We start from the raw sequence: 24,090 nt of genomic DNA, 5'->3' as shown, positions 1-24,090 counted from the left end.
GTCCTGGTTGAACTTCGCTGAAGTAAGGATGCTAGGGCTATATTTTAAAAAAAAATGTTTTAATAAGTGTTTTTATATTCAGTTTTAATTCTCACAATTTGATGTAAGTTCTTTTATATATATATATATATAGTATTGTATTGTGCTGAAGACGGCCCTTGGACATAGGGCCGAAATATCTACATAAATAATTTCCATTGTCTTGAAAAAACTTTCCCTATTGTTTCTACGTTGTATTTGTTTGTTATGGAAAGGCAGTGTGGTCTTCGTCGCTATTTTCGTCTAGCTTATGGGGAGCAGTTGACCTATGATATCTTTTATTTTATTAGTCTAGGTAAAAAACATGCTAATATTATCAATCAACAAAAATTTTTAGAATCCTGTAGAAAGGAAAACCTTATTCCCAAGTCTTTAAGATATAAATTACATTTAAATACCCGAAAAGAAGCGCAATTTGCCCATACACTACAGTTAAAAACCCTAGTCCATATTATTAAGGACAAAAAACAGAAACGACATATTATTTCTTCAGAGAGAAAATCGTTGGAAACTTTTTTGCTGGAAAACCTGTCCACCGTTGATTTTGCTCAAGTTGTTAGATTAGAAAGGAATTTGTTTAGCCACGATTTTCGTTTGTCCAAGGAACGCCTCTATAAAAAATTAGAAGGCTTACAAAATGAATCTTCGATGAGAAACCGTATTTATTCTCCAAGATTCACTCCTGGGCCTGCTATCGTTAACCTCTCTTCTAAAACATTGGAACCCCAGGAAATCGAAACACTAGAAAAAGGTCCAAAATTTTCTTTTCTACCGAAACAGGTTCCTGTGGCAGATATAGTTTCCTCTCTAGAGTCCGCTTTGCATAAACGCTATCCTTCTGTCTCTAACCCGGATGAAGTTAGATCTGGTCTAATAAATATCCTCTATAATAGCCAAAAAAAGTTTAAGCCTCCTACCAATTCCACACCGGAAAATTTGCATGACATAAAAATACTATCTAATCTCCGAAAAGATCCTTCTATTATAATAACTAAAGCAGACAAAAGCAATTCACTTGTTGTCATGAATACAACAGACTATGACAACAAAATTTTTTCGCATTTAAATGACACAATTACATATCAAACAATAACTCATGATCCTACTGATCAGTTCACTAATAATATTATAAATGAATTAAAGCAGCTAAAACAAAATGGTAAAATCACCCCACAACTATACAATAAATTTTTTCCCCGTGGTAGTTTCTGTCCTAAACTCTACGGTTTACCAAAAATACATAAACAGGGTATTCCCTTAAGACCTATTGTAGCTTGTACTAAAGCTCCCGCTGCCAATATTGGAAAATGGCTTTGTGCAGCTTTCAAACCTTTATTGTATTCTCAAAATTCCTATATTCATAACTCGGCAGATTTGATTAAAAAACTTAGCAACACAAGTATTTCAGAAAACACAATAGTTAGTAGTTTCGACATTGTTTCCATGTATACAAATATAGATGTAACTATTTCAGAGGATTTATTAAAAAACAAAATAGAAGAAAATTACCACTTGATCGAGACTTCAGCGACAGGAATTGATTGTGAAGTTTTAATGACTCTTGTTAAAATTTGTAATAAGTTTTCTATGTATTTTCAATTTCGCGATTCTTTTTATCAGCAAAAAATGGATTACCCATGGGGGCACCTTTATCCGGGCTACTAGCAAATATTTACGTCGAGAATCTTGAGAATTGGGCATTGAATTCTTATTTTCTAAAACATGTCAATTGGGGTCGTTATATGGATGACGTAATTTCACTTTGGAATTATGGGGAAGCTGAACTTCGGGGCTTCTTAGATCATCTTAACACTTATGACCGAAATTTGCAGTTCACCCTTGAAGTTGAAATTGAAAATAAACTACCGTTTTTAGATGTATTAATTATTCGTAATGCTAATGAACTGGATTTTACTATATATCGAAAGCCAACACAAAACAATAGATATCTTCACTTTAATTCAAATCACCCCCCACAAGTTAAAAGAGCAGTTGTAATTTCCCTCATTGATCGTGCCCTAAATATTTGTTCCCATTCATATATAAATGCAGAAATAAATTTTATCAGAGATATTCTTTTTGGTAATGGATACCCCATTCCTTTTGTAAATAAAATAATTAGCCGTAGAATAAAAAGACATTCTTGTAAAATCGAAGAAGATACTTCACAATGTGAGGCTATTGATAAGCCCTCAAATATTGTCTATCTTCCGTATATCCCAAAGATTACAACAAAATTAAAAAATATTTGCACAAAAAATAATCTGTACCTAGTTTTTACTAATAATTTTAAAATCATCAATTTCTTAAATTCGGGTAAAGATAAGACCCCAGTTACTCGCCAAAGAGGGGTTTATCAAATGCCCTGTGATTGCGGAAAATACTATGTCGGCAGGACCCATCAGAATCTAGACAAAAGGTTACAACAGCATAAAAATGACATAGACAAGGCCTTAATTTCAAATGGTTCCAACAACTCCTTTGATTCTGCTCTAGGTTGGCATATATTTAATAATCCGTCCCACATGATACTTTTTGAAAACTCTTCACTCATTAGTAATGATTTGGGAATAAAACAGGTGGTTCGAGAATCAATTGAAATTAATCTCAAAATAAATAAAAATATTTCTTTGAACAGGGACTTGGGGGAATACTCACTAAATTCTTTATACTCAAATTTAATTAAAAATGATCTAACAAAATATTTTACTAAACCAATTTATAATAGTACTGAACCAACTACGAAAAGGCCTTTGAGACAGGCTGCTAAACAAGCAAGATTAGCTTTAAGAAATTGTATCTAATCATTTTATTCTCTTTAGTTTGAATGAGTTTATATTTCTTCATTTCATTCTTTTCGCCAGTCCTGGTTGAACTTCGCTGAAGTAAGGATGCAAGGGCTATATTTTAAAAAAAAAGTTTTAATAAGTGTTTTTATATTCAGTTTTAATTCTCACAATTTGATGTAAGTTCTTTTATATATATATATAGTATTGTATTGTGCTGAAGACGGCCCTTGGACATAGGGCCGAAATATCTACATAAATAATTTCCATTGTCTTGAAAAAACTTTCCCTATTGTTTCTACGTTGTATTTGTTTGTCATGGAAAGGCAGTGTGGTCTTCGTCGCTATTTTCAATTATAAAGCAAAGTGCTGACAGAAAACTCATTGTCCTACTTGTACTCAGAACCGTTCAAAGGGGGGGGGAGGGGAAATTGGAACAATTTTCCCAGGCACCGTGGCTGGGAGGGGTGCTGTTGCGGGGGGAGTGCCCACTTTGATCAAATTTGCATCTTGATTTGGCTTCTTTTGCTTAAATTAGAGCTGGAAGGGGAACAGTAATTAATTTTTCCCGAGGTGCCACCCCCCAGTAATGGTTCTGCTTGTATTTAGTTTTCTCGCACCTGAAGTTTCACAAGACAGTGATAGTTTAACCTAAATTAAATCCATCCTTAGCCAAATCCCAGAGCTCATTCTATGAAGTTTGATGGCTTTAGCCTCCTTCTTTGGGGATCGACCAGGTGTGTTACATTGAGAAATCTCCTTGCCTACCCTACATGGATTAGTCTCAAAATTGGGTATAAAGCAATGTTATGGGAGACACCGGTGACTTGGAGGGGATGAGTAAGGGTTATCCCCTACTCACAAAAAATTATAAGATTTGGATTAAAGATACGTAAATGTATGTAATTTGTTGCATACAACAAATTCGGACTATATTTTTGGCCTTTTTTAAAGGATAGGAGGAGAAAGCAGTGGATATGAGTAGTTGTGGTGGGAGTAGCAGGAATATTGACATATTAGTAGAGCTTAGCCTTTTCGCAGACCTAAAGCTAATAATTGTGGGTGGGACTCACTATGAATTGGGTTCCCTGAGAGTTCATATTGTAAACTCGATTTCTAATGAAAATCGATTTTCTTGGTTAATATTTATCAATTAGGACTACTTCCTTTATGATTTTTGAGTTATCATGAGCTGAAAGAGGTACACTATGTCAATACTATGATGTTCTTGGGTGGAGGGGGTTCTTCTTTGGCCGTCAAGGAATATAAATTAAAAACTGCTGCAGGATCTCATTCCAACAGGGTATAAAATGTTTATGTTTGTACTAAAATGTGTCTAAGAGGTCTTTATTATAACTGGTCAATCTTTCTTTATTACCCTCACTCCCGAAAATGCTTGTATGGTATATGGCACATTTTTTACATTTCTGAATGTTCCCAGTCAAATTCCAGCCATAGAACTTTGATTTAATGCTTTATGAGGTCATGGGGCACCTGGCTAGCCTGAGCATGGATGCTCTGAGATTAGTTTCGTGATTTTAAATGAATACTAGATCTCATAATTCTGATTCAATGGCTTAGACTGAAGGCTTCATCAAATACTTTTCAAAAAGACGTGACCTCTTTAAATAGACATTATTCGTTCATGATGAAAGTGACGGATTATGACAGCAAGCAAGTTATAAATATTCCTTTTTTCCGGAAATTTACTTGACTCCAAACATATTTATTATTTTCAAAGTTTAAAACAATCATAGTAAGTTTTATCAGCTATTATTTTTACGTCAGTGTTTGAACAAGTGTGATAACGCATCACTCAGTGAACATTTGGAAAGCGTTCAAAAATATTGGCAGTCAGTTTCAGGAGATGGAAAGATGAGTAGCACAGGTAACAATTTTCTCTACAAAATACGAATAGAAAGTTTTCTAATTTTAAATAATTCACAGATTTTGTCTGTAATTGCTAGGTGAAAGAATATTAAGGAAGTTACTTTATTAAAGCAATGATTGAAATAGAATTTGAGCAGTAGTTGACACGTGGGCGGATCCAGGATTTTTTTTTGTTTAGCGGGGGGCGCAAAATATTTTACTCCGACAAACTTGCGAACAAAGAAATGCCAGCAATTTAAAGGAAATCTCAATGATTATACGCCGTAGGTAGGTTGTGGAAATGGTAAATAACTTAATATAAAATCTGCTGAGGGTTGAAGTTATAATAAATCTGTTAAAATTAAATGATGTAAAAAATATTGATACAAAAATCAGTAAGTTCTAGAAACAACCCCGCCATAAAAAATGAAAAGCTGTTTACCCTCTACAAAAATATGATATTTAATATGGCAACATGATATTATCCCCAAATTCAGCACCAGGCTAGGGGGAGCGCGGTCCTCCATACACCCACCTGGATCCGCCACTGAGTTGACACTATTATGTCTGTTTTAAACATGGAAACTTTTTGATAAAACATAACAATTTATTTTTTATCTTGGATTTCAGAATAATTGCTCACAGCCCCGAATGCTTACGGGTTCCTTCAGTCTATATTCTTATTTTTAGCGGGGTTTTGTATTAGAATGAATATAGCTGATTGAAAGTAACTCCCGGGATTTGGACCTTCCACGGTATAAATTTGCTCTATCTAATGCTTGTGCAGGCATGCTAATGAATGCTAACTTTTCAATGATAGAATTTTTGGTCAGATTCAAAAATTAGATAGTAGTCGATATTTCATGTGAATAGTATATAAGGCCGTATTCAGGAGGGGGCCAGGGGGCTTGAATCTCCCCCTCTCCTGAAATGTTCGTCCATCTCTTAAGAAATGAAAAAAAACATATAAGCAAATTTTTATGAGTTTTTTTGTACCCTCCAAAATCTAAAATACCCTTCCCCAAGACAAAATGTCTTGTTCAACTAGTTTTCATTCATTGCGGACGAACAAAAAATAACATTTTTCTGGATATTACCTTGCTTTTGAAGAGTGAATATAAGCTAAATTAGACGGATTATTTTTTCAAGTTACAAGGATACACTATTATGAAAGTGTAAAGATTGAATCACATTATTTACGTAACTCGTACAAATACCTATCTACCTGTGTTTGCTGAGAAATTGTGCAAAAAAGATTGGATTTGTTTGTTTTGCTAATTAATGGATTAGCTAACGTTGAGTCGGGAACTGCGTGTGAACTGGATTCATTTCATGGGATGCGGCCGAATAGACTAGTACATAACGCAATACTAAATTTTGCCGTGCGGGCGAAATCAAAAGGTAATGCAAATGCCGATATTATCAAAACTGGTTGCGATTTTTTCGCCGACTATTTGGTGAGCGAAGCGAAGAAAACAATTTGGTCTGTGGCGAATTATACTACTCGACCAAGTGAAAGGCTGAAAGTTGCTGATACATTTGCAGACATTTTGAAAGTTTCAGACTACTGTGATAAGAATTCAGTGGAACTGCCGAAGTTTGTTATATACGAACCGGACGAAGTCCCCACAATTCCTGGCGAAGCAAGCGCTACGTTAACCCGCAAGGTAAATGATTTATGTCTAGAATTTAAGAACTTTGTGTCTACGGCTAAAGTACAGAGCCTAAGCTGCCCTTCAGTGAGTAGTGTCCCAGGCCCCGCCAATCCTGTAACAGTCAGTCTCCAGACATCCTATGCCGTTGTTCTTAAAATGCCAAAGCCTCTTGATAATCCCATTGCTCGCAAGCAGTTTTTGGATACCATCTGCCCCAACTCAGCCGAAATAAGTGAGCTAAAAAGGTGAGACAGGACTGGAAATTATTCGTCAAGTCCAAATCTTCTGCTGAAAAGATCGTTGAGAAAATGAAAGTTAGTAAGCCTGAGGTCTCTGCCATGCTCAAAGAGAAAATGTTCATTGCTGTTTTGAAAAAGGTTCCACCTAGTATGACCCAGACTGATATAGAATCCCTTGTTCCATATGCATTAAAAGCAATAGAAATCGGTAGCTTTGAGCGCTCCAAAGTGTTCAAGCTGTATTTCGGGACCAGTAAGGATCTCGAAGACTTTCTTGCAGTCTCAGTCCGAATCGGCTATGAGAAGCTGCCTGCTGAAGAATTCAAATTTCTCCCAAAAAGATGTTTTCGTGCCATAGAGTTGGTCACTTAGCGACTAATTGCGTATTGACGCCTATATGTGGTCGTTGTGGTGCTTCTGATCACACATCCACGAAGGACAATTTGTGCACTAAAGATATGTACTGCATTATATGCAAAAAGAAAGGCCATACATGCTATAACATAAGATGTCCGGCTAATAAAGCGATAATCAATTTGAATTCCCTACCAAAATGAATCTAGAACCCGCTTGTGCTAAGCATGCAGTTGCAATGTGGAATTTAAATGGAAATATCCTTAACCGGTCTATTTTTATCGAGGACATTCTTTCAAGATATGATATTGTGTGTTTGCAGGAACATTTTGCAACCTCTCTCAGCCTTCCGTTATTGAACCTGTCACCAAACCATCAAGTTTTTACAGGTGCAGCCAAACGCTCTCGCACTCATGGCCGGCCATCTGGCGGCCTTGCGACTTATGTTAGATCCTCTCTATCCACTTCTATGTTTGACTCGGCATTGGACTTTCTCGCTATCAAAAATCCAAGATATGGTTATAGTGAATGTTTACCTCCCTACGGACTATCGTGATGATCGATCAGATAGACAGTTTGCCATAAGTATTGCAAGGCTATCCAAATGTATTGATAAAATAAAAAAGCATGGATTTTCGTGTCTGATAACAGGTGACTTTAACTGTGATCTTGAAAACCCGAGCAGCAACAACAGCTCAAGTTCTAATCGTGCTAATATGTTACTCGGTATGCTAGGTGATGAATTTATACTCGCGTCTAAGAATAAGAATTTTTCATATATTCATAATTCGGGAAGTATGTCAAACCTAGATCATGTTATGCACACTCGATCACTTACACCGAGTGAGGTTCTTGTATCTGATTCAAATTTTACATCAGACCATTTTCCATTGTTTTTCAATATTGATTTAAATAGTAGTGTTCCGCCTCCTCCTGGAAGGCTCCAGAAGCGTCCTTATTTTGTTTGTGATTGGAAACGTGCGTCTATGAGTTCATTTCAGTCGACTTGTGATGAACTTGCTTCAAAAATCCGCGTTCCTTTTGATCTGCTGATGGTTAGTTCTAAGAACTATCCGGCGGAATCACGAATTCGGTTAAATATTTATTGTGGTGAGCTTGTGCACGCATTACGTCTCGCTGAACAGTCAGCTGTACCATTTAGACGGGTGTGGCCTGGTACCGAAGTACCAGGCCAACGCGTGTAGTTCGGCAAAATTCTGGCTTTCGGTTTGGCGTGAGGCTGGGTGTCCTCGAGACGGATGGGTGAATAAGCTTCGAATTCATAGTAAACGTAAATTCGCGAAAGAACTTTCACTACACCGTAGTGCAATTATTCGTTCTTCATCTCAGGCTATCCTTACCCACCCAAATAAACTTTGGTCTTCATTGTTTAAAGAAAGATCTCATGTAACAATGACCTCAATATCTCGAGATAATTGGGTTCAGCATTATACAAATGAATTTTCGGCTCCTGATATCAAGCTACAAAAAAGCTTCGGTGTGAAACTGGATGATTTCTTCTCACGTAAGCGAGAAGAAAACAGTCCAGGTGTTATAATTACGAGGTGTTCTATCCGTTCTGCTATTAGAAAACTAAAAAAAAAAGAAATCGCGCGGTTGTGATGGTATATCAATTCAGCACCTGCTGTTTTGCAGCGAGTTGTTCCTTGAGCACCTTGCCCTGCGTTTTCAAACAATTTTTAACCTGGGTATAGTGTCTGATTCTTTTTCAATAGGAATATTAACACCTGTGCCTAAAAAGGGAAAGCCACATAGCCAGTGCTCGTCTTTCCGACCTATAACTGTGGCTACAGTTTTTTTGTAAGTTATTTGAGGCACTTATTGTCGATGAACTGCGGTCAAAATGCATAGTCCCAGACCATCAATTCGGTTTTCAGCCTAGTCTTGGTTGTGGCCACGCTCTTTCTGGTCTTGTTTCGGCTTTGATAGATGCTGAGAAAAGTGGTGAGAGCATAGCTCTCGCTGCACATGATGTCAGAAGGGCCTTTGATTCACTAATTCATGAGCAGATTATTTTAGATATGGGCCTAGTAGGTGTTGATCCAAGTATGTTAAACCCTTTATATGATATGTATAAAAATTTAAAAGCTAGGCTTAAGCTACCAATAACACCAAACCTGACAAATAACCCGGTACTCCCCGTTGAAAAAGGTGTAAGGCAGGGTTCATTGACATCACCTACCGCATTTAATAACAGCATCGTTAAACCACAATCTAAGTCAAATCTGACATACATTCTGAGAGGAATTGATCTATCGTTAATAAGCTATGCAGACGATGTACTTAATTTGAGCTGCCTCCTTCGCGGTTTAGAGGAGAATTTTATCTAGTTTCAAGTAGAATATGGAAAAATTGGCCTTCAGTTTAACGAAAAGAAATCAGATGTGTTGTTGTTTAATGCTAAGCAAGGGCCTGCTGTTGATGTTAGGCTGGGTGGTGCTACTGTTCGGCTTGCCGAACACATAGTTTATTTGGGGATCCCTATTGGTCGGTCTATGCTTGAAACACGTCATCTTTTCCAGAGTCATCTGCAGAAGCGGATCTCTTTAGCGTATAGCCGTGTTGTAGTTTATAAGCGTCAGTTTGATCGGCGGATGTTGGCCCATCTATATAATGCAATGGCACTACCCCATTATCTGTATCTAAGTCCATTTTGGAGGATTTTCCAAAAGGAAGATAAGAAAGAATTGCGGTCTACATATTATAAATATGCAAAGTACCTCTTACGGCTTCCACCATGGACAAGTAACCGTATTGTGACAAGTCGGTATGGGATTATCGACCCTAATGAAGCAATATTAGCCCAGATCGCCAGATATAACTCTAATATTGTTACTCATCCTTGGGAAATTATTTTGAGGCAATAGGTTTTTGTTTTTTGTAGTTAGATACCCATTTGTTCTTTATTTTTCTTGTGTGTTGTGTATTCTTTTGTAGTGAGTTTTTTTTTTTGCTTTTTTATCTTATACTCCATCTGTTTCTTTTGATGTGAAATAAATATATGTGTGTATGTATGTAAAATAATAGATACGGCCCTAATGGTATGACAGTTACCAAGAGGTTTTCAACGTAGATGAAATTTTCGACTGTTTCTGTCACCTGTTCATCAGTGGCTTCGGAAAAAGGAATTTCTTGCTCATGACAAGACGTCACAATGACTTAGGTTCTGCTGGTGGTTGTTTGTCTGTTTGTTGCTGGTGGTTGGCTGGTGGTTGTTAGTTGCAGAGATCTCTTCCATATCGTCAGAATATCCAAATCTGTCAACAAGGACCCAAACTATTCGGCTGGTATGAGCGACAGTTGGAAGAGAAGAAATGGATTCAGAGGTGTAAGGATATAAATGGGCTCTATCCTCGGTCTATTCCTACCTGAAAACCAGGGTTTCTACGATTATCCTGTTGGTTGCTATATACCTATTAATATTTTTAGTTATTGTGTCAATAATCTCCGTTGTTACAAGAATTGAATCATGAAAGAGGCAAGGGGAAAATTTTCTTGTTTAAGCCTCGTCTTCATTGACATCATTCACCCTGTCAGCAGCATTTTTTGAAGACGCATCATTTTTGGACAGCTGGCTATGACTCGACTGCCAATATGATTAAACTGCCTTTGAAAATTTTGAATGCTATGATTGGCTGTCAAATCAAAGCCAGCTCTGCTGCTGGCTGGGCGAGTGAAGTCAACCAAAGTGCGTAACACCTAATTTATCTGCAGCTGAGAGTCGAGTAATCCATCAACCAATACCGATGCACCCATTACATTAACCGGCTATTGATCAGGTATAGGCTAGTGGGAACATGTAAAAATTAAGTAACAAAAAGGAAGGTTTTCAAAATAGAAGAAAATCAGAATCCTACGTGTCAATAGTCAACTAAAAGTTTTGTCGAACAGAATAGAATATCCTAATTGGCCTTTTTTAATAGGGCTCATTGCTATCTTGTACGATATCCATTGGACATGTCATTGTACCAAACTATTTATGCGATATTATGGTAGCAGTCGATAGAGTGACCAGAGCCAACATTTACCGATCAGAGCCAACAAGCTCTGCAGCAGTACCCTTTGGTCTCGGTGCTTTACCTCTCCTTAGAGATTCTTTGGCAACTGCAGTCTTTGATATTGGATTAAATAAAAAAACAAGTTATTTTTTCATTAAAAGTAAGGAGCAACATTAAAACTTAAAACAAAAAGAAATTATTACTTATATGAAGGGGACTGCCTCCTCCTTAACACCTCACTCTTTACGTTAAAGTTTCTTAGTACTTTTAAAAAACCTCTTATTGTTTTGATTTAACTACCCTTGTGTTTCAGGAGTAGTTCTTAAAGAATTGGGATGAAATTCAAACTTTAGCGTAAAGAGCAAGTTGTTGAGGAGGTGGCGACCCCTTCATCTTCGTACTAATTTGTGTTCTTTTTAAGTTTTAATGTTGCTCCTAGCTATGATGCGAGTACCCTTGGTAAGAAAAACAAATAAACAAATAAACACGCATCCACGATCTTTCTTCTAACAAAAAATACCACATTTTTGTAGATAGAAGCTTGAAGCCTCGACGGTAGGGTTTTTTGGTACACTGAATCTGATGGTGTGATTTTCATTAAGATTCTATGACTAAAGGGTAATTCTCCTTATTTTGAAAATCATACCAACTTTCTCAGGCTCGTAGCCGTTAATGGGTAAGACTAAAATTAATTAAACTTATATATTTTAAATCAGTGTAACAAGCCAATTCTTTTGATAAGACTATTGGAATCAAAATTACATACTTCTAAAGTTTCAGTTACTATTGAGCCGGGTCACTCCTTACTTACAGTTCGTTACCACGAGCTGTTTGATAATTTCTGCTCATTTTAAGTTTTAATGTTGCTCCTTACTTTCAGTTCAAAAAAAATTAATTAAATTTCTAATCGTATTTTAAATAATTCCAGGAAATCTGGCTACTCCTCTACGGAAAATCCCTCCTACCCAAGGATTTGTTCTCTAGGAAAATTTAACCGGGATAATTACCCTTAACATCTTCACGCGTAAAATTGAGTTGGTAATAAGAAAGCAAGACATAAGAAGAATTTTGTATATTATTCCTGGCAAATTCCCCCTGCGTAAAATTTTCCTGAAAAATCTACCCCATGGGAACTTCCCTTCCCATATTATCATCCCTGTGGAAAATCCCACCACTAGAAGATTCCCCCCCCTCCGAAAAAATGTATGCATACTCCCCAATAGCAAAAACTATACACAAACAATGGGTAAATTTTGTAGCTTAAAGACCTTTCCGGAGGGGCTATGGGAGAGTCATGATATCCTGATATCCAAAGGTATAGTTATTCAGCCTTTCAATTACGCTGAACAAAATGGCTATCTCAAAATTTTGATCGGACTATTTTGAGAAAAAAGAGCTTGAGAGGGGGCCTAGTTTCCCTCCAGTTTTTTGGTCGCTTAAAAAGGGCACTAGAAATTTTTCTGGCAAAAAATACAAAGTTCACTTTTTTTTAGATAGGCGCTTGAAACCTCTACAGTTGGGTTCACTGAATCTAATGGAGTGATTTTTATTAAGATTCTATGACTTTTAGGGGGTGTCTCCCCCTGTTTTCAAAAATATGGCAATTTTTTTCATGCTCTTAACCTTCGATGGGTAAGCTTAAATCCAATGCCACTTATGTATTTGAGATTAGAATAAAACTCCAATTATTTTGACACATCTATAGGTATTAAAACTCAAGACATGAAAGCAAGACATAAGAAGAATTTCGTACAGGAATTCTGGCAAATTCCCCCAGTGTAAAATTTTCTCTGAAAAAAACACCCCCTGAAAACTTCCCTCCCTATGGAAAATTATCCCCGTGAAAAATCCCACCAGCAGAAATACCCCCCCCCCCCCGAAAAATATATTCATACTTCCCAATAAAAAAAAAATACTATGCGTAAACAAGGGATAGATTTTGTAATTTAAAAAACTTTTTGCTGGGGAATGGGAGGGTCATGATATTCTCAAAGGAATAATTATTCAGTCTTTCAACTATGCTGAACAAAATGGCTATCTCAAAATATGGTCGGACGATTTGCGAAAAAAGGGGCGTGATGGGGGGCCTAAATGCTCTCCAATTGTTTTGGTCACTTAAAAAGGGCACTAGAACTTCTTCTGGCAAAAAATACTAAATTCTACATTTTTTCAGATAGGCGCTTGAAACTTCTAAAGTAGGGTTCTCTGACACGCTAAACCTGGTGGTGTGGTTTTCATTAATATTCTATGGATTTTAGGGGGTATTTTCCCCTTTCTTCAAAAATCTGGCAAATTTTCTCAGGCCCGTAACCTTTGATAGGTAAGATTAAATTTAATGAAACTTGTAGATTTGAAATCAGCTAAAAATCGAATTCTTTTCATAAATCTATTGGTATCAAAATTCCCTTTTTTCGAGTCTCGGTTGCTATTGAGCGGGTTCGCTCTTTACTTACAGTTCGTTACCACGAACTGCTTGAATGAAATAATGGGGAGTCTTTATGACTATTAGATAGGGGCTTAGGATGCTTGGTTTGTCACTTAATTTTGCGTCAAAGCGTCACTTCGATTGTTCAAGTTTTATTTTTGGATCGTATATTTTTGTCCCCCCCCCCTTTGCTTAATATTCTCGACGATGGAGATTCAGTTTTTTTTTCGAACCCTTACACTCCTCTCCTTTAGGTACGGCCTTGGATCCACTAAAGGTTTTGGAAAGCTTATGGCTGTTCCTCTTTTCCGTCTCGGTGTTTTGTAGCCCCTTAGCTTCTAGGGAATAAAGTTTCGTTGTGTATCTCTAATTTTTACTTAACATTCCTTTTAAAAGTTTGCCGGTGTTATGACTGTGTGGGGTCGGTGTTGGCGTTTATAGAGATGTATCTGGTGACGAAGCCAGATGATATCTATGGTAATCCACAGCTTATTGTCATTGGTTTTTCTGCCTAGGGCGTCATTTGTAGTATCTAAGACTGTGGAAGGGACATGCTTCGTCAGGTGGTCAAATTCTTCCAAAGTTGTGAGGTACCAATAGTGACTCCAGTTAGTTTTCTCCTAAGGGAGAGGATAAGTATTACAAGAGGCTTTGTCTTTACCAGGATTTAAACGGGGATGTTTCTAAGGTCATCTTTTGAAGGCAGGACTGTCTTCTCGTCTCTCGAGGGTTTCAGTTATTGCCCCAGGCAATGTACACCTGTTAAGTTAAAGTTGGCCCGATTCTGACTTTGATTATCATTTTTCCAACAAACGGTTATTTTTTGCTGAAAAGATTTATTTTCTAGTTCAACTGTAATCATTTGTTGATATGTCGCAATATTTTAGCCTACAGTTGTTTCAAAGATATCGTGAAAATAGATTGCCAGTTAGATATTTAGTCTTCACCATCCGTCTTAATCCATTCGTCTTCGTCATCAATCAGTGATACTAACACAATGGATTTATTGTAGATTTATCCAAATAAGCTTATTATAAACACTAACTCCAAATTTCTTACGTAATGAACACCCTCCAAAGCTTCTGTAACCATGAGGTGGATGTGGGGATGATGAAGGGACAGTCCCCTCCTATACAGAATAAGTTCTGCTCATTTTGGGGTTTAATGTTGCTGTTTACTTTCATAATAGCAGCGTAAACCAGAGATATTCTCGGAAATCAAGACGGATTAAATATCAATTTCACATTTTGATGTGTTTTTAAAAGTTTTTTTTAACACCTTGTTTTTCCAACTTGTTTTTTTCACTTATTTTTTACTTATTTTTCCAACAAACGGTTATTTTTCGTTGAAAAGATAAATTTATTAGTACAACACCAGAGATATTCCCAGAAATCAAGACGGAGTAAATATTAATTTCACATTTTTGATGTGTTTTTAAAAGTTTTTTTTACAACTTATTTTTCCAATTTGTTTTTTTTACTTACAACAAACGGTTATTTTTCTTTGAAAAGATAAATTTATTAGTTCAACTGTAATCAGAGGCTGACTTGTTACAATATGTTTGCCTATAGTTGTTTCAAAGATACTGTGAAAATAGATTGCCGGTTAGATGTTTCGTCGTCATCATCCAAACAAGCTCAAAGTTAGTGAGCTGGACCAAGTTAAAAAGTTCTATGGGTCAGCCTTTAAGCTATTGCCCAGGGGAGAAGCTTAAAGGCTAACCAATTACCAAGCCCTTATTCATGCTTCACATAAAGAATTAGTAATTAACACTATGCAACAGGATTAGACAGCAATTCGATTACCTGCTTAATTGAAAGTAAACTTATTTAACAAATATCGTTATCCCTTCTTGAAAGTAATAAAAGTTAATGATAAAATCCAATTATGAGAATTTCGAAAGGTAGCCTAAAAATATTTGCAAAGGGTGACGGATCGAAATAAAATACATAATTGGAATACCTATGATAATTTTTTCTTGACTTAAGGTTTCTACTCTCGACTTAGGTGGTATTAACATGCTATTTCTTCCTTGTCCGTAGCAGGATACTTGAACATCGTATACGGCATTTTACGGGCACTTGGGTCACCCATAGCCTCCCCCCCCTCCCGAAAAAATGTTCTATTTTGGATTTCTTAAGTATTCTTAATGAAATAATGGAATTGGTCCAAAATCAGTCACCTGATAGGGTCGTCATGGGTGATTTTAACTTCAAATCTATTGGATGGTTCTTTTGTGTCGATAGATTTTCTCGCTGTAATGCTTTCTTATGGTATGCTGCCAACGACGCTTATACCTATTAGAGTAACTGAAACAACAGCCACTCTAATTGATAATATTCTGTTTTCTTTACCAATTCTTAGCAGCTCTGTCTTGGTAAGCGACATTTTCGATCACTTTCCTATTTATTCGAAGTTAGCTCTTCCTGAGCCTGTGTCATCCATAACTGCAGTCCAGACAAGTTTTTCTTACCACTTATCCGAAAAGGATCTGCAAATTCTAAAATTACGTTTGTCTCAAAATATGGGATGAGTCTGAATGTATACCAAATTTATATATACATTTTGATTTTTTTTATGATTCAGTGAAGTATCCAGTACTTCAAACCTGTAACCCCTTATCTTTGCGCTGTCGGCCGAAGAAATTGGAGCCTTTAAACCCTTGGATGACTTCCAGTTTAGTCAAGAACCGGAAAAGAAAGAATTATCTTTGGAAAAAGTGGAAAGCTTCTTCTCTAGTTCGTCACCTGGATGAATATAAGATTTACAGGAACGTATTTAAATCAGTTACTCGCCGTGCTTAGTCTGATATTTATTTCAGGAAGTTCTCTGATTGCGGACAAGATGTTAGAAAAAGCTTGAAACTTACTAATTCAGTTCTTAAGCCTAGCCCTATAATTCGGTTCTCAATCAATGGCTAGCTGGTATCCGGCAGATATGTTGTTGAAAGTCAACTAGCGTCTTATTTCTCTACTGTTGGGAGACCATTTTTTCAGCACCTTCTGATCCGGTTGCAAGTCCTATTTAGGCCCTGCTTGTCTAAAATCAGCGAGGATTGAGCCTGTAAGTGAGTCCGAAATCTGTAGGACTGTCTCTTCCCTAAAAGGTAATTCTTCGTCAGGTCCAGATGATATTCCTACTAAGGTTGTCAAGTTTATTTTACAGGTAATTGTCTCGCCCCTAACTGAGCTTGTTCAAACTTCTTTTGAATTTGGTATTTTTCCCGTCTTTACTTAAAAGGGCAAGATTAATGGTCCTATTTAAAGGTGGCTCAAGAAATGATCCTTCAAACTATAGGCCAATCTCTATTCTGTCAGAATTCAGAAAGATTTTTGAAAAGGCCATTTAATCTAGACTCAAAAGCTTCTTTGATGTAAAACATTTTCTTCTGAATTTTCAATTTGGGTTTCGTACCAGTCACTCGACTGATCATGCATGTGCTTCGTTCCTTAGCTCCGTTCACTCAGCCTTAGACTCTGGTTTAGTCCCAGCTGCTCTTTTTTTTGAAGGTAAAGGAGGTGTTTGACGCCATAACACATGATATTCTTTTACTAAAACTTGGCCATATTGGAGTACTTGGAATCGCTCACTTTTGGTTCCATTCATATTTGTCGGATGGGAAGATTTTTCTTGGTGGAAACCCTATAAATGTCTTTAAGGTTGAAAATGAAGTCCCCCAAGGATCTATCCGTGGCCCAGTGCTTTTTTTATTTATATCAATGACTTTTTTTATGCAGTAAAGATGTCTGTTCCAAAGTTTTATTACAGTTTGTGTCATCCGAGCTGTGTTGGTGAACCCAGGTTCCAGTCAAACTCCGATGACAGGTACGTTAACTACGGTCAATTTTGATCAAGTTCCATTGGAAAAAAATATCCTTGCTCTATTACAGAGAGCTCTTTTTTGGTTTAATGTGATTTATTTGGATCCTAATGTTTCCAAGTCTAAGTTTTTGTTTTTTTCTAGAATTTGTTGACCCATTCCGCTTATTCGCGTGATACATACGTCACGTGGTACTCTCCTTAGATCTGAAAGTAGCTTTGTTCGATTTCTTGGGATCCTTGTTGGCGATAATCTGTCTTACAAATTCCTCATTAATGCTTTAAAGGTTAAAGTTGCAAGGAATCTTGACATCTTACGTTTGCTGAAGCACACATTCCCTGGATCTATCTTACGTCTTTTCTTCTTTACCTTGGTTTAATCATATATTTCTTATTGTTCTATCATTTAGGAGTCAAATTTCCAGTCACATTTACTAAGTTTAGCACGTTTTCATGAGAAGGCCAGACTAGCTGTAAATCTTATAAATCCATCTGCTGTTAACCCCACTTAAATCTCCTTTCAGTTTTTTTCAGTTTTTTCACTCTTCCCATTATATTTCAGCTTACTTTTACACGGTTACATGGAACTTTCCCATTATATTTCAGCCTCCTGTTTATGTATCTGAAAGCTCTTTATATTACCTGCGATTTAGTGACAGTATAAGAGTCGTTGCCAGACCCTGCGTTCAATTTAAAGAGATTTTTCATTATATTTATTTTTTCATTTATATAATTTGGAATTTTTTTTCTCTAAGGATTCATTTACTACAGTTTAATTTCTAACCTTTTCCAATCTTATTGCAGAATTTGTGGAAAATCTTAACTTCAGCCTTTAGTACCATATAAATAGCGACTTTGTCGTGACGTGGTGCATGGTTGTAATTAAGTTTAAAACACAATTCAGTATTGGTACTGATGGTATCTACTAGGTGGTTTTTGATTTTAGTATGGATTTTTTATTTAATTGAATCAGCTTATTGTATTAATTGACCTTTTCCTCTGGAATAGTGCCAGTTATTTTTTGTGTTAAAACGACCTAAAGTTTCTCACCATTGCAATGCCTACAGACCCATTACTGTGTTAAATCTTTTTGTCAATTATTTGAGCTGCTTACTTGTTATTTATTTATTTGTGTTATTAGTCGATATATCTATGGAGGTTATATGTGTCATATAGACGTTATATTGATGTTGTATATGCTATATTTGCCATTTATTTAAATAATGAAATTGCGTCACATATCATATGCAGGAAAAATTCCCTAGACTTTTTCTTATCTGGATATAGGAAATGAAGACCCCAAGATGAGTTGATTAAATACCGTCACCATACACTTTGTATATGAATTGTTGATTTTGTCTTTTGTGAATGGACTGTCTTTCCTTCTGTCACTTCTTACTCTTCTTTTTTTTTCTTTTGTTTTTGTTGCTTTTTCTCTTTTTTCTGTTCATTCTTTTGTTTTCTCCCTTCTTTCTGTTATTTTCAGTACTTGTTTTAAATTATATGTACTTATCGATTAATAGCTTAATTTGGATAAGTTTTGTTTCATGACTTTTCTATTTTACAGGCCAAAGAGGTTTTGTGGGATCTCTAAACGTGTTTTTTTTTTCAATAATTGTAACTGTATCTGTATCTGTTTTTCTTGATCTTTAAGATTTTTTCCAGTTAAGACATACTTTTTTTAATTTAATTTTTAATTTGATTCTTAAGTTTTAAGCTTACGCCTTTTAATTCCAAGTTTCTTCTCAATGCCCGTTTTATTTTTACTTCTATTCTCGCCTTTTTGTCCTTGTTTTTTCTGTTTTCCAGGGTTTTTCTTCGTTTTCTTTATTCTTATAAATTCTTTAAAAACCTTTTACTCGCTGTTCGCTGCCTAAAAAAAATGCAATCTTTTCTATTTACATGCATAACCTTTCTGCAAGAAGAGGGCAATCTCTGCATGTACTCTCAACCAAGTTCAATCTAGGCTAATAAAAAGGTACATCTACCGACATTGGGGTATTTGGAAATTGGAATTTGCATAGCAAGTACATTTATTTTATTTGTACTTTTATACATGCATGTATTATGTATTTATGTATTATATATGTACGCGTTATATTTTATGTATTCTGTGTCGAAATTAAACGTTTTAAAGCTGTGGTTACAATTAATATTCATTAATATGAACTTTTTGCACTTTAAAATAGATCCAGGCATCTAACCGGGACTGTCTGGGGAGGGGGAGGATCTGTCAAAAAGCAACTAATGACGAATTACATGAATACTGTAAGCTCAAATGTTTAAAGAATGCACAGATTTCAAAAAGGTCGGATTTAAAAGCTCCTTTTCAAGTATGTGTCTGATGTATAAAGTCTTATAATGAGGCTAAGTATAAACAATTAAAATCTTAGGCTGTGTAAACCACAAGTCTTGCAATAATTTATTAATTAATAATTAATTATTTAACTTAACAATTATTAATAACTGCTAATAATATTTATAATAATTATTAATAAGTTACTAATAATATTTAATTATTCAATTTAATTGATTATTGATTGATTAATTTATTTAATTATTATCGTTTCCAGAAGTTTATTTCGACCATGCAGGGGCGGCTGCCATAAGAGATGAACTACTAGAATCGGTATTTAGTAAGTTGAAATCGACCAAATACGGGAATCCACACAGCCATAATAGTGCCGGGAAAAGGACATTGGAGCAAATTGAGCAGTCTAGATTCAGGTAGGACTAAAAACAAGCTGTAAGAATTAACTAAGAAATAGGAACTAAAATGAAGACAATAGAGCTCATTAACAAGTTACAATGTGAAAGTTCTTACCACGCTTGGCACCTGGCTAACGAATAACACAATTTGAAACATAATTTTTATATTTTACCTTCAACAATCTTAAAAAAGAAGCTATTTAAGAATGGTTGAATATTCAAATTAGTTTTGTTCCAGTTTGCAAGATACCCAGTAGTCGGACAGCTAACCACCTCTTTTGCTGTTAAATCATTGTAAAATACCTATTACACCCCCTAGAAAGTGGATTATTTCACCATTAGATGCATCAAAATCTTTTAATACAAATGTATTTAGTTTGAATATTTTAACTGTTTACAACACTCACAATCTCAAAATATAGTGATAGATAGCAGTATAGCCTAATCTTAGCCATATATTCAAAGCCTAATCTTGGATAGGACACAAGACCATGAAGTTGGAACAGCATATCCTTATTATATGCCTAGTCAACCTTGGATAGATTTAGTACAAGACAAGTATTTCTGAAAAAGAAAACTTATACTTAAATAGGCTAGTTCTTAGGGTAAATTTTGTCTAAATTTAAATTTTGAATAACCAAATGGTATCCAAGATTGTAGTCAGCCAATCCCAAAAGTATACTCCCAATTATCACCCTGTTTTATTTATCTAAAGTCTAAACCTATATACACAATAATCAAGATTAGGAGTATGTCTCTTAATTTTTCTCTTAAAATCTCTTTTAATTTTAATTTCTGTTTTTTGTTTTGTTTATTATTTAAGGGTTTGTGTGCGTCGAGTTTTTGAATGGTTGAAATGCATTATATTGAATTTTTTTTTCTTAGCATCCGTTCCTTTTGTTTCTCCCCTGTTTTTTTCCTGGTCATAGAGCCTTACGGGGGAGTCTATGTTGAAGGTTCTTTTTTTGAAAAATTTATTTGTTGAATAAATAGATTGATAGATTAATTTATTGATTGATTGATTGTTGTCTGTGCATAGGAACGATACTTTATGATCGTTACCTGTCCAAGACTGGGCACTGGTCGAGAACTGTCTTACGAGAATATGTCTTAGGGAGGAAAATCAGAACAGCATCTAGGAATATTAGTGATAACACTTTCAGCTTGGGAGAAGAGAGAAGAGGTTTGTACAATAAGCTTGTAAGTGTCAGATCATAGGAGAATAAGAGTAAGGGAAGTGGAGAGGGTATTGAAGTACGAAATAATTTGATGCGAAATGAAAGCCATGGGTAAAATTGGGGATCCGGAAGATACCACTAGACGGCATAATAGTATGATATGGAGTTGGTAAGAAATTAAGAGCAAGTAGTCAGTCGGACTTGTTCCCCTAAAAGATAGGAGCGGGGTCTCTATTAGTGACAAGGGAGTTGTGAAGGAGAGATGGCGGAACATTTTGAGAATGTGTTATACCCTAATAAAGTTATAGAAAATAATATAGAAGAGAATGGAAAAAGTTCCGACAATTTAGAGGTAAAGGAAGGCTAGTTTAAGACAAAGAGTTAGAGACAAAAAGGGTTGCTATATATGGATTACAAAAAGAATTAAAATATAATACAATATATAATAAAATATTATTATAAAAGAGTTACTATATAATAAAAAATTTAATATATCAATAAAAGGATAAATAATACATAAATAAATGAACAAAATCAAAAGATATAAAATATAATAAAATATTAAAATAAAGATATAAGATTAAAATGAAAATATAATTTTTGCTCAATTTTGGTTGAATGGAGTTCTTTATTTTTCAACTTTTCAAGGAAAAGTTTTCTTGGGGGAAAAGAATTGTCCATGGAGGGAGATTAAAATAATGGAGGGAGTCCATGAAGATTAAAATAAAATTGTTGGAAAAGGTTGTGAAAAAGGGAATAAAATTGTTGGAAAAGATGAAGTCAGAATGGCATCCTGAACCAAAATTTAATATGCATTTGCGTCGGAAATAGACTTTATCCCCATCCCTGTATATACCAATTCAGGGTCTATTCCAATTTAAGATATAATTTGCACACTAGAGAGGGGCGGGGTAAAGTTTATTTCTGACGCAAATGAATGTTAAATCTGGAATTCAGGAAGCAGTTCTGACTATAGAGGGAGGTTTAAACTTTACCTCCCCTCCCCATAATGTGAAAATATACCTGAAATGGTGTATATAGGGGTAGGGGTAAAGTTTATTTCTGACGCAAATGCATGTTAAATTTGGATTCAGGATGCAATTCTGACTATAGTGGTAAGATTATTTCTTAGCTACATAAATAGGCCATTAATATAAACTCTTATTTGATAACCTCTTATTTGAATAAGAGATGCTGTACTTAAAGTCTTAATAGAAAAACAGTGTGGTCTTAGGAAGTGAAATTTCCATGCTTAGACCAAAAACTATGGAGGATCTGAATATTGAGACTCCCTTAGTTCTTAATTTTAAAGATCATGAACTGGCATCTATTTCAGATCATATAAATGCTTTTGTGAAGGTACTATCCATGTATGGTAACTCCGATAAACTACATTAAAGTGAGTAGTCCTATATACACGTATAATACTGCTGCAGTTAAGGTGGTAAGGGAGGTGAACAGTTGGTCTGTTGTCGAGTCAGCAGTAGGCAGGATTGTGTCCAATCATCGTTTATATGGACTTTTTTGATGAGCTTTTTCCTAAAGAACATGACACAATTATGGGAAAAATGGAAAAACAAAAGGATCTAAGAAGACTAAGTCAAATAGATTAATAATAAACGAGGTTAAAGAGGTGATGCTAGGCTTACAAGACAATTGATCAATTAGACATTCTCACTTATCTGGGTAGCATAATTAGCAAAGATGGTGGATGCAATGAAAATGTGCAAAATAGACTGGGAAAAATGGAATAACAAAAGGATCTAAGAAGACTAAGTCAAATGGACTAATAATAAATTTAGGTTAAAGAGGTGATGCTAGGCTTACAAGACAATTGATCAATTAGACATTCTCACTTATCTGGGTAGCATAATTAGCCAAGATGGTGGATGCAATGAAAATGTGCAAAATAGACTAGCGAAGACACACTGTGTTTTTTTTAAGGTAAAGAAAAACTGAAGAATAGGAAGCTAATTCTGTGAAGTAAGATTGGAATACCGGAAGTTGTGGCACAGACAGCTCTTAAGTACGGTTTTGAAATGCTGGTGCTTCGAAAGGCTGGGGAACATTTCAGGGGAGTTGTCTAGGGCCAACTTTAGGTACTTACTTGGCTGACTGTACATCAAACAATTAGCTCTACGAAAAATGCAGTTTAGTCTCACTTTCAAGGGCTATAGTGAAAGCAAGTTGAAGATAGCTACGCCACATTTTTACGGGTGAAAGAGAACAGATTGCCAAAGATTGTCCTTGTCGGCCAGCCTTCTGCGGCCGAACAGTAAGCAGCTCGTCCCCGAATGAGAAGGGAATAAAGCATAAGTAAAGATTTAAAGAAAATTGGTACTTCTTGGAGGGAGGCAAAGAGTGAAGCTTTGAATAGATTGGGGTAAAGAAGGGGCTTGCAAAATCAGCCCAGAGAGGTGGTAAAGCTTATAATTGGGATAAAAATGGTCAGCAAGTTCTCATAAGACTTTAGATGTGTGTTTCTAAAGATTTTGAACCATTTGCGTTAGTATTTATTGATAGCATTGACTAGACCTCAGCCAGCCTGGAGTATCTTGGTTGCGGATAATGAATTTTTTTGAAGATAGGATAACACAAATAGCTTTTTTGCTTTTTTTCGTACTGTTAAATAGCTTTGTCTCATTATTGAACAAAAAAGTTGTTAAAGGGCAAATAAACTGCAATATTTCTCAGTCTCGTAGCTTTTGAATCGCAACATTAAACTTAATAAATCTTATATATTTAAAATCAGCATAAAAAGCCAATATTACTGAAATACTGAATATTTTGTTACAAAAATTTAGCTTTTTAGAGTTTCATTTACTATGGGGCCAAGTCGCTCCTTACTTACAGTTTGTTACCATGAACTGTTTAATTAACCCAGTTCATCTATATCCCTTGTTAAAAACAAAAAATTGGATGCAGTAATAATCATATAAACAGTAGATAACATATGATTAATACACTGGGGATCAACACATTAACTATGTTCGAATAG

At 35.6% G+C, this 24,090-nt stretch overlaps 1 protein-coding gene across 6 annotated transcripts in view; it reads left to right on the top strand.

The window, feature by feature from the left end:
- LOC136035636 (molybdenum cofactor sulfurase-like) overlaps positions 1 to 24,090 on the top strand; it is a 90,415-nt gene continuing 66,325 nt past the window's right edge. For 3 of the 6 annotated variants that reach the window (XM_065717532.1, XM_065717531.1, XM_065717534.1), the window contains exons 1-2: positions 4,557 to 4,713; positions 19,779 to 19,932. In XM_065717532.1, coding sequence (XP_065573604.1) covers positions 4,701 to 4,713; positions 19,779 to 19,932 — 167 coding nt within the window. In that variant the 5' untranslated portion in view covers positions 4,557 to 4,700. Of the gene's footprint in view, positions 104 to 2,908; positions 3,005 to 4,555; positions 4,714 to 19,778; positions 19,933 to 24,090 lie in introns of those variants that run through there. The other 3 variants (XM_065717536.1, XM_065717535.1, XM_065717530.1) reach the window with 3 other exon arrangements.

The sequence above is a fragment of the Artemia franciscana genome, chromosome 14 (genome assembly GCF_032884065.1).
Source record: "Artemia franciscana chromosome 14, ASM3288406v1, whole genome shotgun sequence".
NCBI lineage: Eukaryota > Metazoa > Arthropoda > Branchiopoda > Anostraca > Artemiidae > Artemia > Artemia franciscana.
The sequence above is the reverse complement of the archived record's forward strand: the minus strand, read 5'-3'. Positions and strand labels throughout refer to the sequence as shown.